The 22,918-nt window shown below is 42.8% G+C and overlaps 1 protein-coding gene across 6 annotated transcripts in view; it reads left to right on the top strand.

The window, feature by feature from the left end:
• CSNK1G1 (casein kinase 1 gamma 1) overlaps positions 1–22,211 on the top strand; it is a 180,625-nt gene extending 158,414 nt beyond the window's left edge. For 2 of the 6 annotated variants that reach the window (XM_012443020.2, XM_012443022.2), the window contains 3 exons: positions 6,965–7,071; positions 11,185–11,208; positions 15,528–21,800. In XM_012443020.2, the coding sequence (XP_012298443.1) occupies positions 6,965–7,071; positions 11,185–11,208; positions 15,528–15,582 (186 nt within the window). In that variant the 3' untranslated portion in view covers positions 15,583–21,800. Of the gene's footprint in view, positions 1–6,964; positions 7,072–11,184; positions 11,209–15,527 lie in introns of all 6 variants that reach the window. The other 4 variants (XM_021666212.2, XM_021666213.2, XM_012443021.2 and 1 more) reach the window with 2 other exon arrangements.
• The last annotated feature ends 707 nt before the right edge of the window (positions 22,212–22,918 follow it).

Genomic DNA, 22,918 nt, shown 5'->3' with positions numbered 1-22,918 from the left:
GTCAGGCATGATGGCAGGCACCTGTAGTCCCAGCTACTTGGGAGCCTGAGGCAGGAGAATCACTTGAACCCAGGAGGAGGAGGTTGCAGTGAGCCGAGATCGCGCCACTGCCCTCCAACCTGGGTGACACTCTGTCTCAAAAAAGAAAAAAGGAATATCTGGGATCCAGGAAACCAGAGATCCAGCACAGGAAAGAAACAAAGGGAATCCCTAGGATAATAAAGTTAGGAGATCCTAGGATCTGTACACCAATGAAAGAGAGTAGCCTGTTCAAAACAGAGCTGCAAGAGCAGCTCTTTGCTCTTTGGTGTTTTCCTTTTTAACATTATGGTTTATCCTTGTCTTTTTATAATTACAAAATAAGCGGCCGGGCGTGGTGGCTCACGCCTATAATCCCAGCACTTTGGGAGGCCGAGGCGGGTGGATCACGAGGTTAAGAGATCGAGACCATACTGGTCAACATGGTGAAACCTCGTCTCTACTAAAAATACAAAAAAATTAGCTGGGCGTGGTGGCGCACGCCTGTAGTCCCAGCTACTCGGGAGGCTGAGGCAGGAGAATTGCTTGAACCCAGGAGGCGGAGGTTGCGGTGAGCCGAGATCACGCCATTGCACTCCAGCCTGGGTAACAAGAGCGAAACTCTGTCTCAAAAAAAAAAGAAAAAAAGAAAAAAAAATTACAAAATAAGCATGGTTTTCTTTTCTTTTTTTTTTTTTTTTTGAGGCAGAGTCTTGCTCTGTCATCCAGGCTGGAGGGCAGTGGCACGATCTTGGCTACTACCACCGCTGTTTCCCGGGTTCAAGCAGCTCTCCTGCCTCAGTGTCCAGAGTAGCTGGGATTACAGGCACGTGCCACCACGCCCAGCTAATTTTTGAATTTTTAGTAGAGATGTGGTTTTGCCATGTTGGCCAGGCTGGTCTCGAACTCCTGACCTCAGGTGATCCGCTGACCTCAGCCTCCCAAGGTCCTGGGATTACAGGCATGAGCCACCGCACCTGGCCTTGTAAAGTGTCCTTTAGAAATGGAGCCAATTGAGGTGTCTGGCGGCACTTTTGAAACATGCAGCATCCTTTACTCCCTATAAACTAAGTTTTACCAGCTTCCTTGGCACTTAGATAAAGGGCAAGCAGTTACACCATTTACCTAATATTATGTTCAGCTCTGCTCCTCCTCATTACATTGGCCCCTTTGGGCTTACTGCTTTTAGCCCGAATTTTTGTAAAGAAGTAAAAGTTACACCTTTTGCGAACCAAATTAACAGTACTTTCCTAATACAACATATGTCCACAATTTTCTGAGTTGTCTTACTTGCCAGAGATAATGAAAATCATGCTTAGCCTAGCCTGGGTGACTTGCAGACACCATGACTCTGGGAGGGAGTGCAGAATGCTAATTTAAGAAAAGTTTGCTCTGATAAGGCACATGGAGACTCCTGTTCCAACATATTTAATGGGCAGATCCCCATTGTTGTCATCCTTCCAGTATTTCCACAGATCTTTTATCTTTTACCTGTGAAAGGCCTAAATGCGAGAAGATAATATATTTTCACTTTCAAAAAGATTCCTGTAAAGTTGTCCAAATTAAAATGTTTAGGGAGGGAGTTTTTAGAAATGTTTAGGACCAAGTAAGGACATAAACTTAGAATGACACATGAGTCAAAGTACTGTTTCCTTTGACACACAGCTCTGATTTCTCCTCACGGTGACATTTTGAGAAATGAAACTAATAACTCAAATTATTGAGACTCCTAAAAGGGGTATTATCAGGTCTGAACGTCAAAACAGTCATTTACCTTAGTCTTTCTCATGGGTAATGCTGTAAGATATTAATTGGTCTTGTTTGGTATACCCAGAGTAATGAGGGATTAATTTTAATAGTGATTAAAGCAAAATAAATGTCTATTTGAATAGGCAAATAAAGCTTTTTTATTTTTATTTTTTGAGACAGAGTTTCACTTTGTTGTCCAGGCTGTGGCACAGTGGCGCAGTCTTGGCTTACTGCAACCTCTGCCTCCTGCATTCAAGCAATTCTCATGCCTCAGCCTCCTGAGTAACTGGGATTACAGGTGCCTGCCACCACGCCCAACTGATTTTTTGTATTTTAGTAGAGATGGAGTTTCACCATCTTGCCCAGGCTGGTGGTGAGTGAATTCCTGAGCTCAGGCAGTCTGCCTGTCTTGGCCTCCCAAAGTGCTAGGATTACAGGTGTAAGCCACCTTGCCCGGCCGCAAATAAAGCTTTTTATAAGGAAGCTTAATTTTTATTATCTTTTATAATTAAGTTATACTAAAAATTTAATAGAAAAAACATAATGGCTGGGCACAGTGGCTCATGCGTGTAATCGCAGCCCTTTGGAAGGCCAAGGAGGGCAGATCACTTGAGATCAGGAGTTCAAGACCATACTGGCCAATATGGTGAAACCCTGTCTCTACTAAAAGATACAAAAATTAGCCAGGCGTGGTGATGCATGCCTACAGTCCCAACCACTCAGGAGCCTGAGGCAGGAGAATCACTTGAACTCAGGAGGCAGAGGTTGCAGTGAGCTGAGATCACGCCACTGCTCTGTAGCCTAGGTGACAGAGTGAGACTCCATCTCCCCCCAACAAAAAAAATTTAAAAATTTTAAAAACCTAAAAATAATTTGTTACATTCATAAAATTCTTTATAATTTTTCAAATCTCTTTTCTAAACATAATTTTATTTAATTCCCTTCATATTTATGAAGTTGATAGGGTTATGGTCATTGGCCTTGTCTTATAGAATTAGAAAACAGGGCTCACAGAGGATTTTAATGCTAGAATAAGGCCTAGAATCCAACTCTTCTGTCACTTACACGGTGTTTGTTCCACGGCACATCCAGACAGCCGTTCAGTAGTTTGATGTATTGGACCTCCAATGTGAAATAATTAAGTGGTTGCTATAAAGGCCCAGATTTGTAGCCTTTGGGTCCTAGGTATGTTTTTGATACAATTAAGTTTAAGAGTAGAGAACTGGAGGTTCTACTTATGCCTCATTCATTTGAGACCAGATGCTCATTGATACAGACAAGATGTCTAGTCTGTAAAATGGGGATAACTTCTTATTCCTTAGATTGCCTAAGGACAGTGCTTATGGCCCAAATGGCAATTCATAGCGAGGAGAAATTAGAAAGTATAAGCCATGTGAAATGCTGTGAGCAGGCCTCATGACCCAGAGTCACCAGGTAATTCTCAGTGGTGATGCTTACTAATGTTTCATTCGTGTGAGTAGAAGCCAAGACGTTTTATTGAACATCTTGTCTAGTTCCTGAATTGTCCACTAGAAACTTACCGTTTTCTCCTGTAACCCTTGTGCTCACAGAATGATCTTACCAGTATTGTCACTGGTGTGTAGCCAGAATATGTCCACAGGAAGCAAATGAAGCACTGAGGAAATTCACAGGATAGTATTAGAGTGAGGAGCTGTGGTTTTCCAATCCATATTCCCTCTTCCCTCAACTTTTTGTTTTTGCTGTTTTTTTCCCCAACTTTTGTATTGAAAATTTCAACTCTACAGAGAAATTGGGAGGGAAATGCAATGAACTCTTATATAGCTTTAACCTCATTGGACCAATTATTAAGATTTTGCCATAGTTGCTTTAATTCTGTGTGTGAAAGAGAGTGTGTGTGTGTGTGTGTGTGTTTGCTTGCTAAACCATATGAAAGTAAGCTGCAGACATCATTACACCTTATCCAAAAATACTTCAGCCTGTATCTTCTAAGAACAAAGACATTCTAAGAAAGTTAATTTCATAATATCTAATATACAGTCCATATCACATTCTACCTAATTCCACTTGTCCCCAGAATTAATATTGTAGTGTCCAGGATTTAATCAGGGTTCATGCATTGCCTTAACCAATGCAGTATACCTCATCAGTCTTTTTCAATGTCTTAGTTTCTTTTAATCCCTTTTAATCTGTAAGTCTCCCCGTGTTTAAAAAACAAAATCTTTTATTAAGATTCAGCCAAAGGCTGGGGACAGTGGCTCACGCCTGTGATCCCAGCACTTTGGGAGGCTGAGGTGGGTGGATAACCTGAGGTCATTAGTTTGAGACCAGCCTGGCCAATATGGTGAAATCTCATCTCTACTTAAAAAAAAAAAAAAAAAAAAATACAAAAATTAGCCAGGCATGATGGTACATTGGCACATGCCTGTAATTTCAGCTAGTCAGGAGGCTGAAGCAGGAGAATCACTTGAACCTGGGAGGCAGAGGTTGCAGTGAGCTGAGATCGTGCCATTGCACTTCAGCTTGGGCAACAGAGCAAGACTCTGTCTCAAAAAAAAAGTGTTATTAATGAGAACAGTAACTATTTCTTGTTTAGAAATAATGATGGATATAGATTGCTAGTAAGTAATATTCACCCTATCTGTCCCAGAGGCTACTTGTACTAAATATTTCCTCCCACCCTCCTCTTTATGACTAATCAGGAAACTTCTGTGGATTAAGTGCTGGTGAGGACCCCTGAGCTAGAGGGAAATAAGAATAAACAGTTACAGACAGACAGTAACAGTAAGATGACCACTTATTGAGCTATTGCCATGTCTCATGGTACTGGACTAAGCACTTTCTGTGTGTTGTCTGCACAGTAAACACCACAAGTAAGCAGCATTGTTCTCTCATTTTACTGATTAGGAAGCTCAGGCATAGATTGAAAATCTTGCCAAGGACCCACAGCAAGTAAGTGGTGGAGCTGGGGTTCAAACTTAGGCCTGATTATGGCAATTTCTACACTATGCTTCTTCCCTTATTTATACTAGGTATTATACTAGACAGTCTCATACATTTTCTTGTATGATTCTTTCATCAACCTATACGAAACAATCTCAAATAGATGGAAGTACTTATCCAAGGGCGTATGATATCCAAACTGTTCATCCTATTTTGTGGTTCTCTCCCATGTTTCAGCCAAGGTCTTTAACAGCAGAGTGGTTTGTCCAGCAGTGGGGTCCCTTTTCCCACTTCCCAGCACCCACATAAACAGCAATCATGTGCTGGAAATGAAACCAGGTGGCAGAAGCAGCTACACAAGCAAGAGAAGCCTGATCAGGTCCACATTAACCAGATGACAGGAGTGACAGCCATCACTTACATTTTGGGGACCATCAGTGACAAGTGGGATGACAGTGAACCTGAAATAAAGATAACTGAAATAAGACTTACTTTCCAAGGGAGAGTGTTTTTTATTTTTTTTTTATTTTTATTTTTTTTGAGACGGAGTTTCACTCTTGTTACCCAGGATGGAGTGCAATGGCGCGATCTCTGCTCACTGCAACCTCCGCCTCCTAGGTTCAGGCAATTCTCCTGCCTCAGCCTCCTGAGTAGCTGGGATTACAGGCATGCGCCATGGGAGAGTGTTTTTTTACCATCTTCCCTCTTGCCAGAGAGGTTGTGACAGTCTTGTTATTTGTGTAACTTCAAACCAATGCTCAAAGCCATGAGGAAATGTCTTTTTTTTTTTTTTTATTTCATGAGGTCTTTATAATGGCGTTTGCACAAGATATTGTTCTCATGAAAGATTACAGTCACAATCAACAGTAGCCACTTGACTGCCACTTGACATTTTGGGAAGTGAAACATTGTAAACAACTCCCTTTTCTTATCAAATTCATTCTCTCACAGTTGGATGTTAGAGTTTAAACATTCATAAATTAAATGGTCAAATAAAAGTGATTATTGTACACTAGATCAAACATAAAGAACTTTCTTGAGTAAAGCAAGAGAGCTAATGAAGAAAATATTTCACTGAAATGAAAAAACACTTTTTCATTTACAGAATTATGAGCAGTATAATGTTCTCTGCTCAGCAGTGCAATGTTCTCTGCTCAGCAGTGCCACTGTTTTGTGCATCCTTACAGTTAATAACTTACTCAAGGTATTAAATCTGTCACATTCCTTTTACTTGAGTCTGCAATGAAGAATTTACAGCCGGAGACCCAGAACTGACCCAGCGATTCAAAAATATAACACAGATATGAATCCAGTTATTCGCCATGAGAAAATTTCTGAAGGAAAGTGTGTTTATAGGTTCTGGTGCCCACGGTTAACTTTCTTTTTAGAACTTTTTCTTTCAATATCATCACTGAGTCTATGTAATTATAGCATAATAAACTGAGAGAAGTAGACTTCACCCATCATATTCAAGGAAGCCAAGTGATTTTTACCTTTAGAAGTCAGCCATGCAGTTATTTATTTATTTATTTATTTTGATAAGGAGTCTCACTCTGTCACCAGGCTGGAGTGCAGTGGCATGATCTCAGCTCACTGCAACCTCCAACTCCCTAGTTCAACTGATTCTCCTACCTCAGCCTCCTGAGTAGCTGGGATTACAGGCATGCACCACCATGCCTGGCTAATTTTTATATTTTTAGTAGAGACGGGGTTTCACCATGTTGGCCAGGATGGTCTCGATCTCCTGACCTCATGATCCACCCGCCTCGGCCTCCCAAAGTGCTGGGATTATAGGCCTGAGCCACCACATCTGGCCGCAGTTATTTTTAACTTAATAAAGTAATGTGTATATTTTTGCAATATGAAAGAATCTATGTGTTTAGAAAATTTTTCCTCATGGAACTCCACAGATATTAACTTTAAACCTTGGTAAAGTCATTTCTTAGTGTTTCCATCTGTGAAAAGACCTATTTCATAAGATTTGTAAGGATTAAACTTACACAGTGTAGCAGAGTGCCTGACACAGAGTAGGTACTCAGTATGGAAGTTATTATCATCATTATATGATTACATCATTGATTTTAGTGTTCTCACGTGATACGGGCCTGGGAACCTTCCCCAAATTGATCCCTTAACCCAGGAAAAAAAAAATTCCAGACACTGCCTGTTTAGTGCCTAAGCTAGAAACCAGATCTCCCTTAGGGACCTTGTCTGCTGCTGGCAAGAGATTTCTATTGCCATGGTGCCTGTCACACACTTTGTCTTTCTGTTTCAGGTGGTTAGCTCAACCAATGGAGAGCTGAATGTTGATGATCCCACGGGAGCCCACTCCAATGCACCAATCACAGCTCATGCCGAGGTCGAGGTAGTGGAGGAAGCTAAGTACGTACATCTTTCAAGGGGGCTCTTAAGTCATGAGTTGAAAAATCTTTGCTGTCTCTTCCTCTCTGTGTGCTGCTCATCTCAGACTGGATTCCTCATGCTTGTAACCACAGCTTTCTTCCTTAACTGTTTTAATTTTTGCATGGTACCTTAAGGCTGCTGCTGCCCTTCTTTAGCTGTGATTTCAGGGAAGACAGTCACATTTTTCTAGTTCACATGAAAAAGATACAGCGAACCGAAAGAATCATGTTATCAGAGCTGCAATAGATAGTAGCCATGAGCCTCTTGGGGCTGTGGAGCTTCTTGCTCTGTATGGGATATAGAGAAAAATCTGCTGTTAAATCATGGGCCGTGCTGAATAGCATTCGATTTCTGATTGTGGGCTAACAACTGGATTTACAATCATGGAACAAGGATTTCGGGGCCATTTTTTTCCCTCCCAAATGATTCTGGCTTCAGAGAGACTTAAGTCAGGCAAGAAAAATATTATAGTCTGCACATGTGAATGAGAGTGTGGGGAAAGAATGGAAGTCATACTAATCTCAGGAAGGTAAGGAGATTGCCCCATGCCCCTTTCTGCTTCTCTTGCATGTGTATGTCTTGCCCTACCCATACCACCAGCCCCTTGGTGCACTGCATGGTCTGTGTTTAAACTCTTAAAATCTGGGGTGGAAGGTGAACTAACTGCCGATTCTGCTGCAAAAGCAGCATTTCTACCACTTTTTTCCCGTTTTTCCCCCATCCCAAATTTAGATCCAGATTTAGACTCCAAGAAGATACTAGGTAGGGAGAGATAGAGACACCATGAGTCAGTAACTGCTGCTATCCCTGATATGGAGGACCTTTCTTGTGAGCCCTTTGAGAACCTTCAGGATATCCCAGTGTCTTTTTTTCTGAAGCAGACAACCTATTTATAGTGATATTGTACCTAAGTAGTCTCATGAGCCCCCAAGTAGCTTAATACAAGCCAAAGCACGCTTATACCTATGAGTGTAAGTTAGTGAGATGCCACTGAGACCTGCATTCTTCCTCCTTCCAGGTACACTTTGTATTGTTGTCTTTCCTGCCTATTTCCCTGGTCTCCTGCCCATTTTTAAAATTTATTTATTTTTTTGAAACAGTGTCTCTCTCTGTTGCCAAAGCTGGAGTGCAGTGGCACAATCATGGCTCATTGTACCCTCTATTCCCCAGGCTCAAGTGATCCTCCTGCCTCAGCCTCCCCAAGTGCTGAGATTACATGCATGAACTACTGTGCCAAGCCCTGCCAATCTTTTTGATGAGCTCACTTTGCCTTCAAGAAGTCCTTTCCAGCCGGGTGTGGTAGCTCATGCCTGTACTATTAGCAATTGGGAGTCTAAGGGAGGAGGATCACTTGAGTCTAGGGGTTTGACACCAGCCTGGGCAATATAATGAGACTCCATCTCTACAAAAAAATTAAAAATTAGCTGGGCATGGTGGTGTGCACCTGTAGTCCCAGGTACTTGGTAGGTTGAGGCTGCAGTGAGCTGTGGTCGTGCCACTGTACTCCAGCCTGGGCAACAGGTGAGACCCTGTCTCCAAAAAAAAAAAAAAAAGTTTTTGGCCAGGTACGGTGGCTCATGCCTGTAATCCCAGCACTTTGGGAGGCTGAGGCAGGAAGATCACAAGATCAAGAGATAGAGACCATCCTGGCCAAAATGGTGAAACCCCGTCCCTACTAAAAATACAAAAATTAGCTGGGCGTGGTGGCATGTGCCTGTAATTCCAGCTACTCAGGAGGCTGAGGCAAGAGAATTGCTTGAACCCAGGAGGTGGAGGTTGCAGTGAGCTGAGATCGTGCCACTGTACTCCAGCCTGGTGACAGAGGAGACTGTGTCTCAAAAAAAAAAAAAAAAGTTTTTTGCTTGGAAAACCACAGCTTGAGGACTCCTACCCAATAGATCAAAAGTGAATGAGGATGACTTGACTCTCTCTTGTTGAGCCCCTGCTAACTGTAGGTAGCTTCAGAGCTCTTCTCCCAACTTGTATAAGGCACTGATACATAAGGCGGTGAGGGTTATGCTGAATCTGCCAGGAAAAGACTATTTTAGTAAGGAAACATGCTTTCTAGTCTCAGGGACTATGGAGATATTAATGGTACTCACAATTTTTTGATTTTCATACAAAATTACATTCTCTTAAATAAACAATACGTTATTCCCACCCTCTGGGCTCTCAGCTGGCTGCACTTTGGAGTCACCTAGGGCATGTTAAAAAATACAAATGTCTGAGTCTGGCCCCAGGGATTCTGATTTAATTTATTGAAATGTGGCCTGAGCATAAAGAATGTTAAAAGTTCAGGTCATCTCATTTGGGTAGACTGTTGCAGTGGAAAAAAGAAAAAGAAGAAAAAATTCAGGTCACTCTAATGTGTAGCCAGTGTTAAGAACTACTGTCCTAAGCATGGTCTGATCTAAACATTGTCAGGGCTTGAAGGATGGCCATACCTGTTCCCAGCTCCCACCCCATTCTCAATTCACATTTGTGGCTGTTACTTTGGAGGCTTGAAGTTTAGCTTTGGATTTAATAATATACTTTGAATGCAGTAATCAGATGGGCTTAAGTCTTATGCCCTATGCAGGTTTATCTTTTGAACCCATTCATCTCATCTCATTTTGGTAAATGTGTATACTAATTGTGTATGTGAGTGTGGTATTTGTGTTCTGTGTGTAAGATATGGGCTCATTCACACAGAGATTTCAATCTGGTGTATTCTGTATTGGTATAATCTAACCTCTAGAATGTAAGGAGAGTTTAAAGTCTTGTCATTTAGCAAAAAGGACAAGTGTGCCTCTTTGCCACCAGCTTCAGGTTTGGACCTTCTGAAAGGTGTAGAAAGCATAGGGGAGCAATTATATTTGACCATATGTCATTCCGAAGCTCATGGCTTAGGGGATTAGTGATTTCATGGGCTACCAATCCACCTTGCCCAGAGAACTGTCAGGGCCCAGCCATGTGTTATTCTTCTTGGCCTTTGTGTAGGGGGCAAGAAAAAGGTAGCCCTATGTTCACCTGGTTGATCATTTTCATGGGAAGAAGTCACAGCTAGAGAAGCACGAGGTGTTCCAAACAGCCCCTCATTGCACGCAGCTGTGATGTATTTGTTCATGCAGCCTGCTTGTGGGGTAGAGGGGGCTGATGCTTGTATTGAGACACATCTCAGTACTGGGGAGACCACGTGAAACCTTCACTTACAGGCTTTTGATTTTGGGTTCCTCTCCCAGCTTGTTTAGTGTTAAGGGTGGAAAGAAATAGCAGGGTCTTGGGTTTTGTTCTGTGTACAAAATGAACATTTGAATTCCCTTTTTCTCTAGCTCCAGGACATATGTCCTTGTTTATGGTTAAAAGGGTGGTGAGGGCAGGCAGCTTTTTGATTGTTTTTTGTTAGAATACAGGAATTTTTGATTATCCAGACTTCAGCTATAATTTAACAAATGTGAACCTCATTTCTCCTGAGCATTAACAAGAGTAGAATTTAGGTCCTTCTCTGGTAGTTACACCTTAATACAGAGCAGTGACCCTCCTCCCTCTGATTCATCTTCTAATAAGATGAAGTAAGCGTTGCTTAAACCTTTTCTCCCTCTCTAGAGGAAGAGCTAACTGCTAGCTGCTTTAATCAGGCATGTTGGACTTGTACAAAGGCTAGAGACTTTCTTTTTCCTTCAGAAAATTTGGGAGGTTAGCTTAATATTGCACAGTAAGACTTCATGTGGGAATAAAAATGGTTCACCCCTGGTGCTTGATTGAATTCTTACAGGCAGGGTCATTTGCTTTTTCCCCTGCTGCCTTCCTAGAAGTTGCCCAGGAAAGCCACCCTGGAGCTCCCACCAACTCTTTCTGTTTTGCCTTACCCCTAAGATCCAGCTCCCACCTTGATGCTTCTGTCAGGCTCCTGTCCGAACCCTCCACTTTAACGTAGGGACCAAGTGGCCTGGGCCTACTCACCCTACCTTGACAGAAGAAGAAACTAAACACAGACACATACTGCATGTTTGCATGGCTCACAGGGAGTCGCTTTCATCTCACCTCTGTGGACTAATATCTCTCTCTTTCTCTCTCTTCCTTTCTGTGTTTTTCTCTTTATATACTCTGTAGCTGCCTGAAAATGCTCAACCTGTGGTGAGTCCCTCTCTCCAGTCCATTGCAAGGGGAGCGGACCAGACTAGGCTGGGATTGGCAAAGCCAAACAAAATGCCTTAGGAACATTCAGTGACTTCCATAGGACTCCTTGTGCCATAACCACCCTGACTGGGGATCTAGATCCATAAGGTGGGGATGGGGCAGGCCCGGACCCAGGAATTAATCTATTCCTTCTTTCAAACCTACCTTATTGCGGCATCCTCCTGCTATAACAGTATCCCACAGTATCCAAGATTATCTATTTTTAGCTGAGTGAATTTTCTCCCAAATTAATATAACCAGATATGGAGAGGGACAGAGGTAAAAGGGCAAGATTGCTATATAAGTTTTTACATAGCAGTTGTGTTTACTCATTGCCACAAGGATAGTGAGTTGTTACTGGATAATCTTACGTTTTGCAATGTGGTCTCTAACCTGGAAAATTGGCTGCTTTGGGAAAATCTGACTTTTTTTAATTCAGCCAGCTCTTCCATCTTTAGAGTAGGAACCTCAAAAAAGGGAGAACTCCTTCTTCAGGGAGGGGTGAATGTTTTGTTGTTGTTGTTTTGAGAATTGTTTTGTTTTTGTTTATTGTCTTTATCTTTATTCCTATATGAGAGTTTAGTAGGCCAAGGGCTGACTCAGCTAATTGATATATTGGAGCCTGTCTTTTCCACTCCTGGAAAAGGTTCCTGGAATGTATTTTTAGGAATCACATGGAGTTTATGGAAGGAGAAACCCTAAAGAATCTGTGTGTGGTGAGGAACATTCTTGCTACAAGACAGAGCCCTTCCCCTGCTCTCTTGCCTGTGACCTTCGAGGTACTCCTGAACTTGTTGGTCTGTGCAGTCTGGAATTGTAACTCTCCCACATTGTTTGCACACATAGAGTCATATTCTACATGAGGTAACAGCCTGCTAGACTTCATGACTGCCATGTTTCTATTTGTCTAAAGCGAGTGGGTTGGGCACTGGTTTCTGAACCCTAACTATCTAAGCCAGATTGCCTACAGGGGCTTCCTTAGGGACAGGAATGTATTAAAGAAAACAACTGGGTTTTGTTGAGGTCAGATTTATAGTCTTAGGGGATCAAAGAGTGCATTTGGGCTATTTGTTTTGCAAATATATGTCTGTGTAATCCGATATTGTGGTGGTCTGTTTTTTCCTGTGAGGTGTCAGTCACATGATCCTTACTGCAGATACTCTAGGGCCTCTTATATGCGCATCCAACCCTATGCTTGGAACTCTAGTAAGGAAGAAGGCGATTACAAAATTTGTCCCAAAGATCATAGGTACCGCCTAGCTGAAGAGACAAGACATACACACGAAAGGACAAGAAGTTCTCCAGGACATTTAGATTATGGCCCTTGAGAGGCTGAGAGGCCAAGAGGTCACTGTGGACAGGATGGTGAAAGAAGTCCTTGTAAACTCTGTAGGACTTGAGTTCAGTATTAGAAGAAAGGAAGAATGTACACGTATGGCAGAGAAAAGGACCATAGCAGGGGAGTAGCTGAAGAGAGAGAGCCAGGACATAGTAAGAAAGCCGTGTGGAAAAGGTAGTGGGTCAGAGGCCTGGGGGAAGAGCACTAGATGGCTTGTGACTAGGGAGACTTGGATCGATTTTGACTCCAGCATGTTGAGAACTTCTAGTCATCTAAACAGTCAAAGAATCAACTGGAAGGAAACCTAAGCCATGAAGAGTCCATCACCTGCCTTCATTCTCTTCTGAGAGTAACATATCTGAATGGAGTCAGTCAGCGGACTTGGTCTAGATTCTGATTCTGACCCAGTTTAATAGATCCTGTTGCTAGTAGTTACCACAGACACCAAAGAATTGAAGAACACATTGTGGGGCCTGCTTTCTTGTAGGTAGAATTATTAAAAAGCCTTTGCCACTGCTGAAGCTGTAACCACAATAACTAGCAAAGATTAATCTAGGGCTCTAAATTTGAAATATTCCAACTCCTTTGAACCACAGCTCACACTCCCTTTTAGTCAGGTGGGTTCAGCATTGCACATCCAGTTATGATATGCTTGTAAGCAGACATTAATTCTTATGACTTGCCTCGGAGGAGGTAAAAGAGAAGTCATTGTAAAGTTTGAAATTGACCTAAACAATATTTTAAACTATTTTTAATTGCTTTCTTGAAAACACAAAATCATCATCTTAGCATCCTCCAAAAAGATTAAGAAGTTGACTTAAAATAGTAATGCCTTTGAAAATCATGATTCAGAAGAAAAGAGGTAAGTCTATTGAAATAGAGATTTAATTTGCTTCTTTTGTTATTAATTTCAGGACATTCATCTTGGAAAATGTCCAAGATTTCTAAAGCATACATATAGAAAAACACCATTTGGGCTGGGCATGGTGGCTTATGCTTGTAATCCTAGCACTTTGGGAGGCCAAGGCAGGTGGATCATTTGAGGTCAGGAGTTTGAGACCAGCCTGGCCAACAGGGTGAAACCTCGTCTCTACTAAAAATAGAAAAATTAGCTGGGCGTGGTGGTGGGCGCCTGTAATCCCAGCTACTCGGGAGGTTGAGGCAGGAGAATCGCTTGAGCCCAGGAGGTGGAGGTTGCGGTGAGCCGAGATCATGCTATTGCAGCACTCCAGCCTGAGTGACAGAGCGAGATTCTGTCAAAAAAAAGAAAGAAAGAAAAGTAAGAAAGAAAATGTGATACTCTGTCGAAGGAAGGAAGGAGGAAGGAGAGGGAGGGAGGGAGGTGGAGGGGGAGAAAGAAAGACACCCTTTGTTCTTGAATTCTTAGCTAGGGTTTCCACTGAGAATTATTTTTAACAATCAAAAATCTTGGTCACTTTTATGTAAAAGAATTTACAGTTTCCAAATACATATGACACTTTGCTTAGTGATTATATTTGCATCCATTAATCGTACCTCACAAATGTAATTGATACTTTCAGAGAAAATCTTTCCAAAGACCCTCTTAAGAAATTCCTATTTCTAAAATTTTCATGTTTAATTCATTCAGATATGATTAAACCCCATCATGGTCTGTGTCAGTGTTTGTTCCTGCATTCTTAGACACTTTCTCCAATTTTTGATAACTAGTCCATTGGATGTAGGAATACCAAGGAGTCTAACTAAACAGAGAGGGAATTGTGGCTACAGTGGAATACCTAGGGGTATGGGAAATAAGTGACAGTCTTTATTTCCATGTGAATATTGCTGGCATTACTCCTGCAACGATTAGGCAAGAGACTCAAATACAGTTTTCTCAGAAAAACTTTTCTTTCAAGGGTCTAGCAAATCTGAGCTATACTTCCAACTTTACTGCCCTCTATCATCTGGCATCTTTGACTCATCCACCACTTTCTGTCCCTTACATTCCCATTCCCCATATATCAGCTCCCTGGAAAGGACATATCTTGTGCAAATTGCACTCATCACCCACTTCTGGACTGCCTGAGTAAGAATGATGCTTCCTGTTCTAAAGACAGGAGTGAGGAGGTAGGATTCTTAGACCTAGGGATGTGCCAGAACTGTGGCTAGTCCCCAGGGAACAGAACTTGGAGGACTCGTAAAGGAGCCAACACCAACTCCATCCTAGACAGGGGCAGTTTATAAACCTCATCTGGCACAGCAGCAGTCTCAGGAAGCTAAATTGGGGAGTCACTAGTTTACGGAGTGAGAGCATCCCTATGGTCACCTCCTGGGTTATGGCAGTGGTCCACTCCAAATGAAAAGGAGAGCTGTACTGATGTCAGTCAGGAGGTGTGGCTCACAGTTACTATTAGAGTCAGGGCCTCTTCTGCCTACTTTGGGTACTTGGGTGAGGGCAGAGAGGGGGATGGAGAGAATTGTTAATCCTTCGTTGGTAACATGCTAAGATCCTCCCAGAGTTCCAGACATCATACTTATCATGGGATTTGTTTGCCTTAATTTATCCTCCCTGCCCTCTGGTCAGTGAGTTGCATTAAATAATTCTGCCCTCAGTGTCAAGGAGTAGACAGTGTAGACTAGTTTTATGCAGCCCTGAGGACCCCCAGTCTTGGTTCTTGATAAGGTGAGGCATCTGGGTTGGGTGCTAAACTACAAAAGAAGCCTTCTTCATCCTTCTTCCAGTAATCCCTATTTCAGAACCATTTTAATAATTAGGTAGGGTGACTACAGATTAAAATCAAGCTTTCCTGGCAGACACTGCCCACTGCCTCCAGTGCGTGCACTGTAGATGGTGGGCGGTCCCTATGGGTGGGTGCCAGGGGGAAAATCCCACCCCCTGCAGTAAGCAGAAGCAGGCAGAAGTCTGCTGGAAGCTGCAGGCCTCCCGCACTGACTTGCAATGTTCCTTGTGCTCCAGGTGCTGCTGTTTCTTTAAGAGGAAAAGGAAGAAGACTGCTCAGCGCCACAAGTGACCAGTGCCTCCCAGGAGTCCTCAGGCCCTGGGGACTCTGACTCAATTGTACCTGCAGCTCCTGCCATTTCTCATTGGAAGGGACTCCTCTTTGGGGGAGGGTGGATATCCAAACCAAAAAGAAGAAAACAGATGCCCCCAGAAGGAGCCAGTGCGGGCAGCCAGGACCTAGTGGGTCATTGGCCATCCCCACCTGCCTAAGGCTCTGAGCAGGTCCCAGAGCTGCTGTTCCTCCACTGCTTGCCCATAGGGCTGCCTGGTTGACTCTCCTTCCCATTGTTTACAGTGAAGGTGTCATTCACAAAAACTCAAGGACTACTATTCTTCCTCCCCTTAGTTTACTCCTGGTTTTTACCCCACCCTCAACCCTCTCCAGCATAAAACCTAGTGAGCTAAAGGCTTTGTCTGCAGAAGGAGATCAAGAGGCTGGGGGTAAGGCCAAGAAGGTAGGAGGAAAATGGCAAACCTAGGCTGGAGAAGAACTTCTCTGTGTCTCCGGTGTGCCTGGCAGTATGGTTTCCTCTTCCTCTGCACCTGTGCAGCATTCATCCCAGCTGGCCATGAGGTTCAGGTTCCTTCTTCCCTCCCTCCTGTGAAGTTACACTGTAGGACACAAGCTGTGAGCAATCTGCAGTCTACTGTCCGTGTATGTTGGCGTTCTTAGCTTTCTTGACAAACTCTTTTTCTCCAGGTGGTAGTAGGACAATGAAAATTGTTCTGAGCAAAGGAAAGAAAACTGACTTTATTGCACTTTTAGTTTAAAAAAAAAAAAAAAAAAAAATCATGCAGATGCATATTGTGTCTGGTTATATTTGGGGTTTTACTTTTATCTATTTTGAGGGGGATGGGGCCAGCCAAGCCATTCAGAGAGAACATGGGTCCAGAGGACATTCTCAGTGGAAAGAGTTTGATTTGCAGCACCCAGAAGAGAAGCCAAACTCAGTGTCATTCTGAGTGAACACTCAGGTTGACAAGAAAACATACTTGAATTTTCATTCATCTTCTCAGCAGCTGAAGAATCTCCCTACTAGAGCATCTTGACCTAATCAGCTTACAGTTTGAAAACCTAGCTCTCCAGCACGTGAAATGAACCAGCCGAGTGAGACTGTGACCAGAAAACAGCTTATCCCAGAGATGGAGATGCTTAATTAAAAAAAGTTGAAATTGTTTCCTCTGCTGCCAGGGACTTCCAGCTAGTTAGCCACGTAACTTCCTGGTGATTTGAGGGACAAATTAGTGATGGAACAGCCACCACCATATTGCCATTAGTGGGAAAAAAGAGGAGGATGGTAAACCTGCCTTCCACCTGCCAGAGGAGCCTCGGGGTATGGCATTATAGGGCCAGGAAAAGGAAATCGGTGTATCCTGTCTCCCTAATAGCTCAGCTGTAGCTGGCCCGCCTTATCAGAAACCATTCTCATGAAGCTCTTCTCCCAGCAGGTCCATAGCAGTAGGCTTAGGATGCAGTATGTGGGGCTGCAGTTAAAAGGAGGGAAAGACTGGTTGGTACTGGAACATTCCAGGGAAAAGGAGACTGGAGCAAAAGGTCTGAAATTATCTTCTCAATTGGACATAGACTCTTTCCAGAAAAGTGGCCATGCCTCTGAGCATGTTTTCCCTCATATGCCCTCTGCTTCCCCCCATGGTGTTTTCATATGAGGTACTACTGTGAAGGATCTTGGTTCCTCATTCACTGTTTGACAAGTTTTTCATGTGTGGAGTTACTCTTCTCATGCCCAATTTTCATTTGAGTTTAGTGGCTTAACCAAACAATGACTCCTCATTGCAGAGGTGACAGAGGAGAAAGGGTCATTTACGTCAGGAAGGAGGTCTTGTATCTGGGAGTAGAGAGCTAACTATGGAGCGCAATGGCTGGTCGGTGACTTAGTCTGATGTTCTGCGGAGCGTAGAAGTCTTCACCTCTGGCTTGAAGTGTAGGGCTGTCTTTTGGACTGGAGCGTGTGGGATATTTTCTGGTAGTTGGCATTTCTTGAAAATTCCCTTGATGTACCTTACACAGAGCAGAAATAGCAGCATTAGCATGGATCAGAGGTACTGGGCTTCATCTGTTCCATTGGACCTTGGCTAGGAAATATCATTTCACTGGCGTCAAACCTGCTTAGCTTATGGAAAGATGGCAATATGTCATTTCTGTGATTGTTTCTATATATGAAACAGAGTGGCAGGGAGATGCAGTGTCACACCCCTTCCCCACAAAGACTGTGAAGATTGGGATTTATGTCTTTGCCATTACCTAATGGTTACAGGCCTTTCACTAAAATTTACATAGTTTCTCAGTTGTGATTTGAGCAACTCTAACTTACTTATAGAAAGTTTAACTTTTTCTCATCCCTGTATAGAAAATGCCTTGCCTCTCAAGAGAGGGCAGAGTGGGGTTGGGCACGGTGGCTCACACCTGTAATCCCAGCACTTTGGGAGGCTGAGGCAAGTGGATCACCTGAGATCAGGAGTTGGAAACCAGCCTAGCCAACACGGTGAAACCCTGTCTCTACAAAAAATGCAAAAATTAGCTGGGTGTGGTGGTGCACACCTGTAGTCCCAGCTACTCGGGAGGTTGAGGCAGGAGAATCACTTAAGCCTGGGAGGCAGAGATTACAGTGAACCAAGATCACACCACTGCACTCCAGCCTTAGCGATTGAGTGAGACTCTGTCTATTTAAAAAAAAAAAAAAAAGGCAGAGGGAAATGGTGGCAATGCCCGGAGCATCCTGGCACTGTATACTCTACTGAATGCCTGTCTTCATCCCCTCATCCTGCTTACACACACACACACACACACACACACACACTGCCTTGCAGCTGGATTTGTGACTTTTTGTCTTAAAATTTTTATTGGAGCAGTTGTGGGGTGTGTCCTTCCTAATACACTGTTCTCACTTCCCAACCACCACAAATCTCTTACTAGATATTTGGTTTTCGTAACAAAGGTAAAGAATCCCAGGTCCATCTAGCATGCAGGGTAATGGTGATCCTCCAGGGCCATTGGCACTTCAAGGTTCCCAGACCTGGGAGATTATGCTGGTATCTTCCTTAAAATTAATAAAAAGTAAAAAACCTGAGTACCCTAGAAGCAATTGGCCATCATCAGTTTCAGCCCCATCAGCATATCAGGACTCCCTCCTCAGCCCTATTGCTACAGTTGCTTAGCTGTATGCCTCAGCCAGATCCTTGGGATTAGGGCATGCAGTCACTGCCTGTCCCCACCCATCCACTTGCGCTGTAGTTTTTGAGCTTTCTCCGTTTCACAACTATGGTGCCTAAGGATCTTTTTCTTCAGGATTGATGCAATTTTTTTCTGACAGGTAACTCGGCATCTGTTCATGAAAACCCTTAATATTGGCCAGGCGTGGTGACTCATGTCTGTAATCCCGGCACTTTGGGAGGCTGAGGTGGGCAGATCATGAGGTCAGGAGTTTGAGACCAGCCTGGCCAAAATAGTGAAACCCCCATCTCTACTAAAAATACAAAAATTAGCCTGGCATGATGGCACTCGCCTATAGTCCTAGCTACTCAGGAGGCTGAGGCAGGAGAATCGCTGGAACCCGGGAGGCAGAGGTTGTAGTGAGCCAAGATTGCACCCCTGCACTCCAGCCTGGGCAACAGAGTGAGACTCCCACTAAAGAAAAAAAAAACCTTAATATTATAAATTAAGAGTTTTCCCAAGCTCTACAGTCCCTCAGACATTGCATCTTGAACAGATTGAGGCAAGCAGGCCAAGACTCCACGAAGGCATAAATGGTCCCCCATACTCCCTTTTGACCAGGGTATATCCCTTGTGTCTGTGCAGTCTAAGTATGTAAGTGTTGGTCAAGTTGCTCTACGCACCTTGGTTCTTTCCAGAGATCTCACTCCAGATTGCCCCCAAGAGTGGACAGAGCATCCTGACAGCCAGTGTGCACTCATGACTGCCTTAATTAACATTCTTCTGCTATTATGGGGCCTGTCTGGCAGCAAACAGGGTCTAAGAAGGTTCAAGGTTAGCTTCCAGTTAAAATCCCATTTTATATCGGGATTCGTGAGCTACAGATGGCAGCAGAGATCCTGACGTTTCTAGAAGTGTTGATTGTCTCTTTTTTCTAAATGAACTCCAACTACTTAGAAAACAGCCCCTGCCCATTAGTCAGAAAATGTGACCATCACCCCTAAAGTAACTTCCAAACTTAATTCGGTGGAAAGGTATGCTGGTACTGCATATTCAGTGTTGATTTTCACTGCTAGTAACCACTTTCAATGCCAGAAATACGTAACAATGATAATGTAATGTCAAAGTGGTTACTAAAGATTATAGCCTTAACTTTTTGATGTAAACGATAAAATTTTTTTAAAAATCATCCCAGTGAGCAAGCATGGCCTGCATTTCTCAAAAGTGAGAACTTCCACGGCAGCCTAGAAAACATCTCAGAAGAACTTTTGTTTAATGCATCTCCCAAGCCCACAGGCCTCCTGTGTCCCAGCCACCTCTATTTTCATACTTAAACCAGCTCTCCATTCCCATTGAGTTGCCCTGACAACGTTGTCTCCAGTGTCAGAACCATATTAAGATTAGTTTCTCAGATTGGGAGCCTGCAACACCATACGGCCAACATTGCCTGTGCCACACCACTGCCACCATCCCTATCACTGCCCTATGGTCGGCAGGTGAATTTCAGAAACCCTCAGGGAGCCAGGATAATTAGGCACCACATCTGAATTGGCCACGTGAGTGACAGGCACTTATTTCTTGGGTTCTTGATTTTGCAGACTCCAGGGAAGTCCTATCTAGAGGTTGATGGCAGAGACTCCTAGTCTTTCCCATGAGGGGTTGATAGGAATCAAATTGGGATTCCTTTATTCCTTTGGCTTTGGGTTTTTTTTTTTTTTTTTTCAAATTGTTTGTGTTTTTGGTGTATGGGGGATGATTTTGTTTCTGAATAAGAAAAAGAAGAGGCAACCATGGCCCTTCCGTGGGTTTATAAAGTTTTGAGCAGTGTTTAAGCCACAAGTAAGGAATCCTGAAAGTCTTTTTTCCAGCAAAGTCTTAAAAATGTTTTACCTAACTCCTTTTGCAGGTGACTAAGTACAAAAAAATAGGTTTCTCATTGTATTCAAAATAGTGAGTAGGTTCCCTGGATAATACACAATGGTAGTTGACATATTTTCTCAAACACAACCAGAAAACCCACTTCCAGTATTTGTAAATCGCCTTTCAACGGAAAAAGTGAACATGTATTCCATGTATTTCTAGTTTGATTACCAAACTTGATATTACAAAGAAACCTCAGTTCTATAGACAGAATTTCTTTTATTTTTCTTCTTTTACTCCTCACAATCACTTTCCCGGTGCCATCACCACCTATAAGGTCTCAGAGCAGAGGATTATTCATGGTAATAAATGGGGGTGCGGTGCAGCCATTCCATTAACACCCACAGGAGGACAGCTGTTCCAAATGTCCCCACCCACCCATCTTTCAGTACAGGTGAGACATTTTCAGTTCATGAGCTCCAGACCAAATCCCAGGCCAGCCGTTGTACCAAAAGCCTTTTTTTAGAAGGCTTATCAGTCTAATAGGAATGTCTCAGGAAAGATGAGCCATTTCTTTGGGGGAGAAATATAGTTACAGATGGAAGTGTGTGATTGCGTGTCTGTGTGTGTGTGTGGTGTGTGTGCGCACGTGAGTGCGTGCGTTCATCTATGTGCATTTCACTTCCATAAAGACCCAGCCCAAGCTGCTGGGAGCCATGTGTTCCTGAGGATTCTCAGAGGTAAACAAGTGACAAGTGAGCTTCTGAAATTAGTGTCTCAGCAAGTTGGCTTTAGGAATGAGCCCCATTTATCAAGCAGAGAAAAAAATAATAGCAGAAAAGATGAAACCAAAAATATATACCCCCAATGGAAAAAAATGTTGATTCAGCAATTCCCATTGGCCGTATTACATGCTCTAATTTATTATATTATTATTTGTCTGTCTTTGATCTTTGCCCATTGCTTAAAAAAATGTTGAGATGTTGATTGCGATTTTTAAACAACTAGATAATGTATAAATCAGCTATGGAAATCAGTTTTAATGTGTGGATGTGTCTGATTATTGTTAAATGCCTCTTTTTTTACCTTTTTTTTTTTTTTTAGATGTATAATGTTTCATAAACCCTGGCACTGGTCGCAAAGCTCAGCTGTGAAAATGAAATTTGTAGTATTTTTTAAACATGAATGTCAATTTCAAGTGTATTTGAAATGGTTCCTCCAGGAGAGATATTTGTGCACCATTAGGAAAATCTTCTCTGCAGAGGAAGTAGCCTTCTTTGGAGAAAATGGAAAATGGGTTCTGATATGTTATCTCAAAATAGCCCATTTCCTAGGGCACCATGGAAAACACAAATGTGATCTTTAAGTATACCTCTTCCCCAGTTTGGGGAGGAAAGGACTCAGTTTGCACCCTTTTTGTATGTAAAATAAAATGTCTTAACTTTCTTGGCTACTTCTCCTTGTTTGGTTGGTTGATTGGTTTGTCTGTTTTTAATCTCCCTTGGCTCATTTGTAATTAACAATCTAGCTGGGACCAATTTTGATGTGATTAAAGGCTCCTGTGAACAAAAATAAATGCCTGATAATTTGGCATTCTTGCTTCATTCCTTTGGATTAAACATTTCTCCTCCTTCGAGTCACTTTAAAAATAAATATTGCTGTATCTTGTCAAGTGCTGAAGAAAAAATTATTTTTAATGAAAAAATAAATATTGGTCAGTCATTGGTGGCTTATGCCTGTAGTCCCAGCACTCTGGGAGGCTGAGGCGGGTGGATCACTTGAGGTCAGGAGTTCGAGACCAGCGTGGCCAACACGGTGAAACCCTGGCTCTACTAAAAATACAAAAATCAGCTGGGCATGGTGGTGCACACCTACAATCCAAGCTACTCAGGAGGCTGAGGCAGGAGAATTGCTTGAACCTGGGAGGCGGAGTTTGCAGTAAGCCAAGATGCCAAGATGCCAAGATCTCACCATTGCACTCCAGCATGGGCAACGGAGCAAGACTCCGTCTCAAAATAAATAAATATTCCTGGAATAATTTGGACATTATCACATGTTAGTACCTGTGTCCTTGTTGTTCTCAGGTGGTAGAACACAGGAAATCAGGATCTGCTTTGTGGAACAACTTTAGTAGCTTTATAATTCTGCTCTACAAATGAGGAACATGTGTCCAGACCTGACAGAACTTTGATAAGTAATGTGAAACCACACGTGCATACGTAGTCAACAAAACAACTGTCAATCTGTGCATGACTGACTCCTTCCAGTTTGTTACTACTCCTTAATTATTTTTTCACAGGCAAGTAGCAGCCAA

The sequence above is a fragment of the Aotus nancymaae genome, unplaced genomic scaffold (genome assembly GCF_030222135.1).
Source record: "Aotus nancymaae isolate 86718 unplaced genomic scaffold, 86718_ANA_hifiasm-v0.15.2.pri h1tg000041l, whole genome shotgun sequence".
NCBI lineage: Eukaryota > Metazoa > Chordata > Mammalia > Primates > Aotidae > Aotus > Aotus nancymaae.
This window is presented reverse-complemented; position numbering and strand designations above follow the sequence as displayed.